This window comes from Chlorocebus sabaeus, chromosome 28 (genome assembly GCF_047675955.1).
Source record: "Chlorocebus sabaeus isolate Y175 chromosome 28, mChlSab1.0.hap1, whole genome shotgun sequence".
Lineage (NCBI taxonomy): Eukaryota > Metazoa > Chordata > Mammalia > Primates > Cercopithecidae > Chlorocebus > Chlorocebus sabaeus.
In genome coordinates, this window is record NC_132931.1 from 7,925,289 (window position 1) to 7,937,324 (window position 12,036).

General features: G+C 53.6%; 1 protein-coding gene across 4 annotated transcripts in view; it reads right to left on the reverse strand.

Moving 5' to 3' along the window:
- GTF2IRD1 (GTF2I repeat domain containing 1) overlaps positions 1-12,036 on the reverse strand; it is a 145,492-nt gene that overhangs the window by 32,206 nt on the left and 101,250 nt on the right. For all 4 annotated transcript variants that reach the window (XM_073012681.1, XM_073012680.1, XM_073012678.1 and 1 more), the window contains exons 20-22: positions 11,602-11,685; positions 10,313-10,496; positions 9,702-9,730 (exon numbers count right to left, since the gene is read on the reverse strand). In XM_073012681.1, the coding sequence (XP_072868782.1) occupies positions 9,702-9,730; positions 10,313-10,496; positions 11,602-11,685 (297 nt within the window). The remainder of the gene's footprint in view (positions 1-9,701; positions 9,731-10,312; positions 10,497-11,601; positions 11,686-12,036) is intronic.

Consider the following 12,036-nt stretch of genomic DNA (forward strand, 5'->3'; position numbering starts at 1 on the left):
AGTTCCTTAAATTGAGATGAAAGTGGAACGTTTACAGAGGAGACGATGTGGGGATGTCCTAGATAAAGCTGGAGGCCGCCAAGAGCTTGGCCCCGACCAGTGGGGCTGTACAGACTCCTGAGCCATGGGGACATCAGCAGAAGAGCTTGCCAGGGCCAGGTCTGAAGGGCCCAGTCCATGTTGCAAAGCCAGGCCTCCCAGGCCGTCCACACTCCAGCCTGGCCAGCCTCTCTGCCTCACCACGTCCCACTCATGACAGCCCATCCCTCCTCCTCACCTGGTCATGCACTCCAGGGTGGCCCCCGGGGAGGCAGACATGGCGTGGGCAATTCTTCCCATTTTACAAGTAGGGAAACTGAGGCCCAGGAGTCATATAGGAAGTTGGCAACTCTGCTGCATCCCCGGGGTCTGGAGCCCCTGCTCTGGGGAAGGAGAGGTGGAGTGTTGCCTTCCCAGAGTCCCCTCAAGCTGGCAGGGATGGCTGTACCCCCAGGGTCAGAGGAGAACTAAAAGGAGCGGAAGCTGGCCTGGGTCCAGGGAGAGCCCTTGTGTTTACCCAAAAGGGAGCTGGAGAGGACCAGCTGGGCCCGTATGCAGGGAGGAGCTGTGGGGAACTGGTGGTGGAGCAGCAAAGAGAAGTGGATTTGGTGGGTAGAGGGGCCCCTCCTTGGTTCTAGTCCTCCCCGCAGCCCCTCCCAAACGGGCAGGGCTCTCCTGTCCCTTTCTCCTCGCCTGCAGCAAGCCCTATGGGAAGCGGCCTCTCTGGTGAGTGGCAGCTCAACCTCTGCTTAAATGCCTCCAGTGATGGGGAGTTCACTACCTTCTAAAGCTTTAAAAAAATTTTAACCACTACTATTCAAGAACAATTCTAGAATTTTTTCTTTTGAAAGACAAGGTCTCATTCTGTCTCGCAGGCTAGAGTACAGTGGTGTGATCACAGCTCACTGCAGCTTTGACTTCCTGGGCTCAAGCGATCCTCCCTCCTCAGCCTCCCGTGTACCTGAGACTACAGATGTATAGATGCGCAGCACCACACTGGCTCATTGTTTTCATTTTCTGTAGAGACAGGGTCTCACTATGTTGCCCAGGCTGGTCTCCTGGCTTCAGTCAATCCTGCCTCGGCCTCCCAAAGTGCTGGGGTTACAGGCATGAGCCACTGTGTCTGGCCCTTTTTTTTTTTTTTTTGAGACACAGTCTTGCTCTGTCACCCAGGCTGGAGTGCAGTGGTGTGATCTCAGCTCATTGCAACCTCTGCATCCCAGGTTCAAGCGATTCTCCTGCCTCAAGCTCCCGAGTAGCTGGGATTACAGGTGTCCACCACCATGCCTGGCTAATTTTTGTAGTTTTTGGTGGAGACAGGGTCTCACCATGTTGGCCAGGCTAGTTTCAAACTCCCGACCTCAGGTGATCTACCCACCTCGGCCTCCCAAAGTCCTGGGATTACAGGCTGAGTCACCGTGTCCGGCCCTGCTGTTGCTTCTGAGGTTTGAAAACCACTGCCTCAATGCTCCTGACTCAGCTCTTCTTACCCAAAGGTTCCCCCACCTCATCTACTCTGTTCCTGCACAGTCGCCCTTTCCTCCGACGCCCCGGGCAGGTCTCCCTCTGCCAGCTCTGCGCTTCTGAGAGGCCCCCAGCCTGCCTGCCACCCTGCCTGCACTAAATACCGCTCAGGTTTCACCTACTGCACATGGGCCCCTGGATGTGTCTCACAAGCCCACAGACCCAGCCTTGGAGACGAGCACCACCATCACCCTTCCAGAACCTTCCGCCCTCTTCACACCCTGCTGCTGCCTCTACCCCATCCATTGTGGGGCCCAGCTGCCCACTGCCTGGGTTCAGACCTTCTCAACACTCCGTGGCTTCTCTGCCCTAGTTTTGCCTTCTCTAATCCACCCTTGGTGGGTGGAAGTACGGTTACCATGGTAACCCGAAGACAACGCAAATCTGATTGTATCATTACAATGACTGGAAAAACCGCCGGTGCCACAAAATAAGCTCAAGTCAGTAGCTTTGAAGTTCAGGCCCTTCACCATTCCGGTAGCATTTTTGGGGGCTATTCTCTTTCCCCGCCACTGCACCACCCCGCCTGGCCACCCCAGGCTCAGGCTGCAGAACAGCAAAGACCAGGCAATGGCTTTGGCCTCTTGCTAACTACCTGGTTTTTGTCTCTTTCAGGCTGTTTGCTCAGTCGCAAAATGGGAAGGACAACAGCACCCAGTGTAATAGCTGCTGGTAGCCAGGAGGGGACAGCAAAGAGCCACCCAGTGTGGATGAGACCAGAGGGGTGGTGGGGAAAGAGGGCGTGGCTGCAACTCACTTCGGGGACCCACACCACGCCCTAGGCTAGTGGTAGAGCCTGCCCTGGGTTCCGAAGTAGAATAAAATGGTAAAGACTTAGGTTCAAATCTCTGCCACACTATGCTGTGTGACCTTGAGAAAGCTGCTTAATCTCTCTGAGCCTCAGTCCCCTCCAATAAGGCCGGCTACTCAGGGAGATGACATGGTAACGTGAGTGGGCTTTGTAACCAGCAAATCGTAAGTGTGATGTGGTCAGGCGCGGTGGCTCACGCCTGTAATCCCAGCACTTTGGGAGGCCGAGGCAGGTGGATCGCCTGAGGTCAGGAGTTCGAGACCAGCCTGGCCAACATGGCAACACCCCGTCTCTATTAAAATAGAAAAATTAGCCTGGTATGGTGGCACACGTCTGTAATCCCAGCTATTTGGGAGGCTGAGGCAGGAGAATCGCTTGAACTCGGGAGGTGGAGGTTGCAGTGAGTTGAGATCATGCAATTGCACTCCAGCCTGGGCGAAGAGAGCGAGACTCCGTCTCAGAAAAAAAAAGTGTGATGTGAGTGTTAGGTGTCCATGGTGTGAGAGGCTGCTCAAATGTCCATAACTGGGGGACAGGGTAGTTACATAACCATGATACAGCCTGAAGAGGGAACAGAGCTTTTTAAAGACATGGGAACATGTTTATGTTTTAAGGTTAAGTGTGTAAATTTATAGAAAGAAGAACAGTGAGATGTAAAATTAATAAGCTTGGGGGGAAATCTGGAAGAAAAAGTATCATCATAAAAATGAACAGCCATCTGGGTTGTTAGATTTCTGTATTTTCCAAATTTCTACCATGGACATATATTTGCATCTCTCTTTAGGTTTGTGTGTGTGTGTGTGTGTGTGTGTATTTTAGAGACAGGGTCTCACTCTGTCACTCGGGCTGAAGTGAGGTGATGTGATCATTGTGTTCACAGCTCACTGCAGCCTCAAACTCCTGGGCTCAAGTGACCCTCCTGCCTCAGCCTCCCAAGTAGCTGGGACTACAGGCACGCACCACCACCCACCACCATGCCCAGATAATTAAAAAATTGTTTTCTAGAGGTGGGGTCTCGCTATACTGCCCAGGCTGATCTCCAACTCCTGGCTTCAAGCATTCCTCCTGTGTTGGCCTCCCAAAGTGCTGGGATTATAGGCATGAGCTACCATGTCTGGCTCCCTTTAGGTTTTTATGACCTACTAGAATGTTCTTTGGATGGAATATTATAGCAGCTACCTGGAGAGAGGGTCTCTCCTGCCTTAGTCACCACCACTTCTTCCCAGCATATCCTGAACAGCCCCCCTTTGGCTGTCCTGGGTTTGTTTTTTTTTTTTCTTTTTCTCTTTTTTTTGAGACCAAGTTGCACTCTGTCACCCAGGCTGGAGTGCAGTGGTGTGTCTCTCAGCTCACTGCAACCTCCACCTCTCAGGTTCAAGCGATTCTCCTGCCTCAGCCTCCCAAGTAGCTGGGATTACAGGTACGCACCACCACGCCTGGCTAATTTTTGTATTTTTAGTAGAGTCAGGGTTTCACCATGTTACCCAGGCTGGTCTCAAACTCCTGACCTTACGTGATCCACCTGCCTCAGCCCCCCAAAGTGCTGGGATTACAGGCATGAGCCACCGCACCTGGCAGAGTCTCCCTAATTTAATTCAGTGCCACTGCAGGCAGGTGGGGTGTGGCCTGGCTGGTCAGTATAGAACTACCCAGCTACCAATGGTGTTCAACCCCCAGGGTCGAGCGTGGGTTATCTCAACCCCTTGCAGGCAGGGCTGGAGTTTCTTCTGGTACAAGTTGGGGGACCTAGCCCCCCACATCCCTCTGCAACCCCAGGTCCCCCACCAGACAGGTCCCCTCCAGTTCAGCCTGGTGCCTTCCAGCACCCCTGGCCCCTAGAAATCCCTGGCCCACAGCTCTCTTGACCTGAGGCCTGAAATTCACCCACTGCCCTCTGAGGCTTGGTCCAAGTCCAAGTATGCTTCCTCTCCAGCCAGACGCCTGCTCGCCACTCAGCATGTCAGAGCAGGCAGGGCCTCTAGATTTTAGTGGGGAAACTGAGGCACTGAGGGCAGATGTGGTGTCCCCAGTTGGGAAAACATTAAAGACATTCTGGGCTTATCTCTCTCTCTCTCTCTCTCTCTTTTTTAGAGACAAGATCTCACTCTGTCATGCATGCTGGAATCATGGCTCACAGCAGCCTTCAACTCCTAGTCTCGAGGGATCCTCCCACCTCAGCCTCCCAGGTAGCTGGGAATACAGTCGTTCGTCCCTACCATGTTTGGCTAATTTAAAAAAATATCTTTGCAGGATGGGATCTTGCTGTGTTGCCCAGGCTGGTCTCAAACTCCTGGGCTCAAGTGATTCTCCCATCTTGGCCTCCCAAAATGCTGGGATTACAGGTGTGAGCCACCACGTCTGGCCTGAGTCATCTCTTTTGACCCAGAACAAAACCAGCCCAGGAGTGGCTGTACTCTCACCCTTCAGTGGGGAGGCCCACAGCTTCAGGGTGCAGTGGGGCTCTCGCAATTAAACGACTGATTCATCTTCAAAAAAGCACAATCTCAGCCAGGCGTGGCGGCTCACGCCTGTAATCCCAGCACTCTGGGAGGCTGAGGCGGGCAGATTACCTGAGGTCAGGAGTTCGAGACCAGCCTGGCCAACATGGCGAAACCCCATCTCTACTAAAAATACAAAAATCAGCCGGGTGTTGTGGTGCACACCTGTAATTCCAGCTACTCAGGAGACTGAGGCAGGAGAATTGCTTGAACTCGGGAGGCGGAGGCTGCAGTGAGCTGAGATCGTGCCATTGCACTCCAGCCTGGGTGACAAGAAGCGAAACTCCATCTTAAAACAAAAAAACAAAACAGAACAAAAACAAAAAAGTATAATCTCTTTCAGAATTTTCACCTTCTTGGGGTGGTTCTGTTAGGAAAGGCTTCCATGGGAACCTTCAATAAGTGACCTAAAAAAAATCACAGAGCTGGCCGGGCGTGGTGGCTCAAGCCTGTAATCCCAGCACTTTGGGAGGCAGAGACGGGCGGATCACGAGGTCAGAAGATCGAGACCATCCTGGCTAACCCGGTGAAACCTCATCTCTACTAAAAGATACAAAAAAACTAGCCGGGCGAGGTGGCGGGCGCCTGTAGTCTCAGCTACTCGGGAGGCTGAGGCAGGAGAATGGCGTAAACCCGGGAGGCAGAGCTTGCAGTGAGCCAAGATCCGGCCACTGCACTCCAGCCTGGGCAACAGAGCAAGACTCCGTCTCAAAAAAAAAAAAAAAAAAAAAAAAAAAATCACAGAGCCATTCTTTTTTTTTTTTTCTCAGGTGGTGTCATGCTCTGTCACCCAGGCTGGAGTGCAGTTGCATAATCTCAGCTCACTGCAACCTCCACCTCCCGGGCTCAAGTCATCCTCCTGCTTCGGCCTCCTGAGTAGCTGAGACTACAGGTGTGCGCCACTGTGCCTGGCTAATTTTTAAATTTTTTGTAGAGATGGGGTCTTGTTATGTTGCCCAGGCTGGCCTCAAACTCTTGGCCTCAAGTGATCCTCCTAACTTGGCCTCCCAAAGTGCTGGGACTACAGGGTGAACCACTGTTCCTGGTTTAGAGCCATTCTTTGTTGTCGTTGTTTTGAGATGGAGTTTCACTCTTGTTGCCCGGGCTGGAGTGCAATGGCGCGATGTCGGCTCACTGCAACCTCCGACTTCTGGTTTCAAGCGATTCTCCTGCCTCAGCCTCCTGAGTAGCTGGGATTATAGGTGTGTGCCACAGCATCCAGTTAATTTTTGTATTTTTAGGCACCCTAACATGGTGAAAGGCCAGGCTGATTGGCCAGGCTGGTCTCGAACTCTTGTCCAGCCTCAAGTGATCCGCCCATCTTGACCTCCCAAAGTGCTGGGATTACAGGCGTGAGCCACCGCACCCAGCCACCTTTCTTTTTGTCCTCGTTAGCAAATACAGAATGGACCTTAGTCTGCAAACTCAGAAGTGTGAGACATGTATTTTTATTTTTCTAAAATTGAACTGGATTCCTACCAAAAGCCCCCAATGCATAGTGGCAGAAACTTTATCTGAGTCCATTTTGGATCATTGCTTCCCTTGGGCTTGCGCCAGGGCCTGGAACCTTCTGTGAGGCCCACCCAGTAGACACTTCCACACCACAGAGAGACTGGGGATGAGAAGGTCCATGCCTGAAGAAGGCCTAACAGTGGGATGTCGGTGCAAGGATGGGAGAGTGGAAACCGAGCAGTGAACAGATGACTGGCACCCAGCAGGGAATTCCCAGGAGGGTGAGGCTTCTGGAAGTTTCCAGGGGGACAAACCCTGTTAAGAATGACTCTAGGGCTGGGCGCAGTGGCTCACGCCTGTAATTCCAACACTTTGGGAGGCTGAGGCGGGTGGATCACGAGGTCAGGAGTTCGAGACCAGCCTGGTCAACATGGTGAAACCCTGTCTCTACTAAAAATACAAAAAAATTAGCTGGGCATGGTGGTGGGTGCCTGTAATCCCAGCTACTTGGGAGGCTGAGGCAGGAGAATCGTTTGAACCCGGGAGGCGGAGGTTGCAGTGAGCCGAGATCACGCCATTGTACTCTAGCCTGGGCAACAAGAGCTAAACTCCATCTCAAAAAAAAAAAAAAGGGGCAACTGGGGGAAAACAGTCCTCCCAGCTCACCTGGCACTGCCCATCTTTTTCCATCTTCAGATCACATGGCGAGGCAGGTGTGCTTGTCTGTCTTAGCGGTAAGGAAGTGAAGGCTCAGATTCCCACAGCTCAGGCGGGTACGGGGACTTGAACGAACGGCGCTTTCCCACGGCCCATATGCTGCCTGGGACCCTGAAGGCTGACTTCTGGGCACTGCCCCAGCCGCCTGCCTCTCTGCAGACTATGTGCCACCCCTCCACCTGCCCTGGGACACCTGCCTCCAGATGAAGGGGCCTGCTATTGCCTCTGCCTCCCCCAGCAGACCCCAGCTTCCACTCCAATTCACCTTGGAACTGCCGGTGCTGGCCCAGGCCAGGCTTTGGGGATGGTGCGAGGGAGCATTTGAGAAAATTCCATTCTGGCGCAGGAGTAGCGCTCAGTGACCTCTGGTGAACTCTTGGAGACTCCGAGGAGCCTGGACATGTTCCCAGCCCAGTATGACTAGTGGCATGGGCAAGTGTGGAGCTGGTTCTCCAGGCGGCTACCTGGCTTGGGTGCCAATGCCTGGAAAGGGGCTGGCAGGTCCATCCCTGAGGGCTGGGGCCACGGCCACCGGCTAGCCCTGGGACACAGAGTATTAATACATCACTCACACTGAGCCTCAGTTTCCCCCTCTGTAAAGTGGGCTCTAGCGTCTACCTCCTAGGTACGAAGACTAGATGAGATGCCTCCTCTGTCTGCACTCCACTGTAACCCTGGTTCCTAGAACACCGCCTTGCCCCAGCAGGACCTCCCGAAATATGTGTGAAAGGCACCCGCATAAACCATCCAGTGCAGGGCCAGAAACCCAGTGACCTCTCAGCCGGGTGTCTGCCGCAGCCACACTCACTGAATTGCGCTGCTGCAGCTTCCACTGGCTCCACCTTTCTAACATCATGTGACTATTCTGCCCCTCTGAGAGTTCCGGAAACACACTTCTGGCCTCCAGTGACTCCCCAACCCCTGCCGTTCACCCCGCCAGACACAACCCACCCTCCTCTCTGCCTCTCAAAGTCCCATCTTCCCCTGAGGCCCAAGCAGGGCCTTCCTTACTCCAGGAAACCCTCTCCAACTACCCCTCACCCTCCTGATCCCCCTTCTGGGGGTTCCCATGGCCTGTCGGCAGCAGCCACATCACCGTACCCTAAGTACTTTTTTTTGTTGTTTTTTTGAGACTGAGTCTCCCCCTGTCACCCAAGCTGGAGTACACTGGTGCGATCTAAGCTCACTGCAAGCTCCGCCTCCCGGGTTCAAGGGATTCTCCTGCCTCAGCCTCCCGAGTAGCTGGGATTACAGGTGCGCACCACCATGCCTGGCTAATTTTTGGATTTTAAGTAGACACGGGGTTTCACCGTGTCGGTCAGGCTGGTCTTGAACTACTGACCTCAAGTGATCTTCCTGCCTTGGCTTCCCAAAGTGCTGGGATTACAGGTGTGAGCCACTGTGCCTGGCCCGCCCTGGAGGCTCTAGCCAGCCCTTAGTGCTCCCACATGGCAAGTCGCTCTGCAGGGACAGCCCCTGCAAATCTGGGTTTGGGAGGCCAGGACACAGCCCACGGTGGAGACGGAAGTGGATGGGTGCCTTAAAAAGGGTCAGGAGGCTGGGAGTGGTGGCTTATGCCTGTGATCCCAGCACTTTGGGAGGCTGAGGCAGGTGGATCACTTGAGGCCAGGAGTTTGAGACCAGCCTAGCCAATATGGTGAACCCGGCTCTACTAAAAATACAAAAATTAGCCGGGCGTTGTGGGGCGTGCCTATAATCCCAGCTACTTGGGAGGCTGAGGCAGAATAGCTTGAACCTGGGAGGTGGAGGTTGCAGTGAGCAGAGATAGTGCCATTGCACTCCAGCCTGGGCAACAAAGTGAGACTTGATTTCAAAAAATATATATATAAAATACATTTTAAAAAAAGGGGTCAGAAGAGGCACTGCACTGTTTAGGGTGGGGTAGGCACCCCCCACATCTTACCAACAAGCTTGTGGTCCCCCATGCAGATACCTCTCTTTCTGTGGTTAGGAGCCCACTTGCCTCCAACCTCATCTATTCACTGAGGTCAACCAGACCCCCTTTATCAGGAGGAGCAGGTGCACTGACCCGGCCTGGCCCCTCCTCCCTCCTGAATCCCCACTGGGTAAAACTTAGAAGTCACCGGCACCACCACCCCTTTCTCTGCTCCAGGATCTGGGGCCACATTCAAGCTTAGCCTTCCTCCATCTACCTGGGGCAGGTGTCCAGGTGAGGTGGCTAAACAGAAGGGCAGGGGCCTAGGCCGGGTGTGGTGGCTTATGCCTGTAATCCCAACACTTTGGGAGGCTGAGGTGGGCGGATCACTTGAGGTCAGGAGTTTGAGACCAGCCTGGCCAACATGGTGAAACCCCGTCTCTACTAAAAATACAAAAAATAGCCAGGTGTGGTGACAGTTGCCTGTAATCCCAGCTACTCAGGAGGCTGAGGCAGGAGGATTGCTTGAACCCAGGAGGCGGAGGTTGCAGTGAGCCATGTTTGCGCCACTGCACTCCAGTATGGATGACAGAGAAGGACTCTGCCTCAGGAAAAAAAAAAAAGAAAAAAAAAAAGGCAGGGGCCTGGCTGGCTTTTGTTCCCAGACCCCAGAAACTGTGCCCCACAGCAGACTTAGCTCCAGCCCCCAGCACTATGACCAGGCCCTATTCCCAGTGCCCCCTCCACAGCCAGTGCCTCTTACCAGGCTTTGGGATGAGTCCTTGGAAAGGCCTAGAAGAGAAATAGAGGCAAGGGTGTCAGAAGGAGGGCCTGGGGGATGAGAAAGACACCCCTGGCATACAGTGGCCTCGGTCTCTCCTGGGAGCACCCCAGAACTACAGCAGCAGAATCTGTATTTTAACAAGCCACCCTGGGGCTCTGTGTGTGTGGGACACTGAGACGATGTGGCAGGGTGCTGGCACTGGCAGTGTCACTCTGCAGGATGCAGACCTGGGCCTTGTGCAGGCTCTGCCCTGGCTGGCCTCGGGACCTTGGGCAAATCCCTCTGATGGGGTCTGAATGCCTTTCCCAGGGGCTGGGGGTGCAGTGAGCAGGTGTGGCTGAACAGGTTGAAGATGCCTTTGAAGGCTGCCCTTGCCATGGTGGGGTGACCAGTCCCACTTCTGAAGGGCTCCCTGCACTCTAGCTGGCCTGCAGTCCCTTCCCGGCCACCCCCAGGACCCAGGATGGTGCCAGGAGAGCCACCTTGTCCAGTGGGGAGGGCAGGACCTAGGGAAAGGCTAAGGATTTGCAGGTATAAGCCTCCATCTGAGCTAGTCCCGCCTCTTCACCCTCATCCTTCCCCCTGAGTACCTGGTGACTGTGAACTTGATCTTGTCGGCCACGGCAAGAATCCTCTCCAGGTTCTGGGAGCCAAAGGTGCAGGGCTTTCGGAACGGGATTCCAGGGGGCAGCCCCTCAATGATCACAGAGCCGGGGTTACTCTTGATCCGCTTGTAGGGGACCTGGACCGGGTACTTGATACCCAAGGCTTCTCCTGTGGGTGAGAGGCAGGGTCCTGCTCGTCAGGAGTGAGAGGCAGCGTGGGGTGTGTGTACGTGGGATTGCGGGGGTGTGATGGAAAGACGTGTGTGCAGGAGAGTGAATGGTATGAGAAAGCGCTCATGTAGCACCGTGGAAAGGTATAGGCATTACAATCTGAGCTATTTGATCAGATCATTAAAAAAAGGCCAGCATGGTGGCTCATGCCCGTAATTCCAGCATTTTGGGAGGCCAAGGCAGGAAGATCACTTAAGTCTAAGAGTTCGAGATCAGCCTGGGCAACACAGCAAGACCCTGTCTCTACTAAAAATTTCTAAAAAATAGCTGGGTATGGTAGTGCCTGCCTGTAGTTCCAGCCACTTGGGAGGCTGAGGCAGGAGGATTGCTTGAACCCAGGCGTTTGAGGCTGTAATGAACCATGATCACGCCACTGCACTCCAGCATGGGTGACAGAGTGAGACCCTGTCTCAAAAAAAAAAAGAAAAGAAAAGAAAAGAAAAGAAAAAGCCACACCAATATGCTCTCATGTTGTATACTCCCCCGCTTTTATTTTTTTTTTGAGACAGAGTTTCGCTTTTGTTGCCCAGGCTGGAGTGCAATGGCGGAATCTCAGCTCACTACAACCTCCGCCTCCCAGGCTCAAGCGATTCTCCTGCCTCAGCCTCCTGAGTAGCACCACTGCACCTGGCTAATTTCTTTTTTGTATTTTTGGTAGAGACGGAGTTTCGCCATGTTGCCCAGGCTGGCCTCGAACTCCTGAGCTCAAGTGATCCAACTGCCTCAGCCTCCAAAAGTGCTGAGATTACAGGCATGAGCCACCGAGCCAGGCCCCTGTCTATTAAATTCTGTGTGTAGTAGTTGAAAGTGTGTCTCACCTCACTGGTCTGCAAGGCTCATGAGTACAGGGACTGTGTCTGTTTTATTCACGGCAATATCCCCAGTGCCTGAGACACTGCCTGGCATGTAGTAATTGCTCAAGAAATACGTGTAAGGGGGTGAACTGTTTCCCCAGAAATGCCCTCAGCTGGAACTGGGAAGCCTCCCACTTCTCTGCCCACAGCAGCTGCGTGTCCCTCCCGGGGGGGTTCTGCGCTGCTTACCGTATTTCTTATTGAAAAGGTCCTGGACCTGCTCCCTTAGCGTGTTGGCGATGTCGATCCGTGACAGCCTCGCGTCGTAATTTTCTGCAAAGCGCAAAGCGATTATGGGTTTGGGCTGTTCATTGAAAAGGCACTTGGTGACTTTTAAGGAAGATGATTTTCTAATTATGGGGAACTCCTTCTCCGGCAATTAACGGATCTGTGGAGTGGGCCCCTCAGGTCCTTCAGCATCAACGTCTTGATGGAGATGTGTGTCTTCCAGAAGGACATGCACTGTTGCCACAACAGTGATGAGTTGGAAATTAAGTTAATTGTTGACATTTGAAAACCACCAAACCAATAAATAAGCCCCGGAGGGGAGGGGCACCATGGAGTGCGGAGTCCTGTGCCCCGGGCTGGCGAGCAGGGGGCGGGGGCTTCATGAAGTCACTGGGG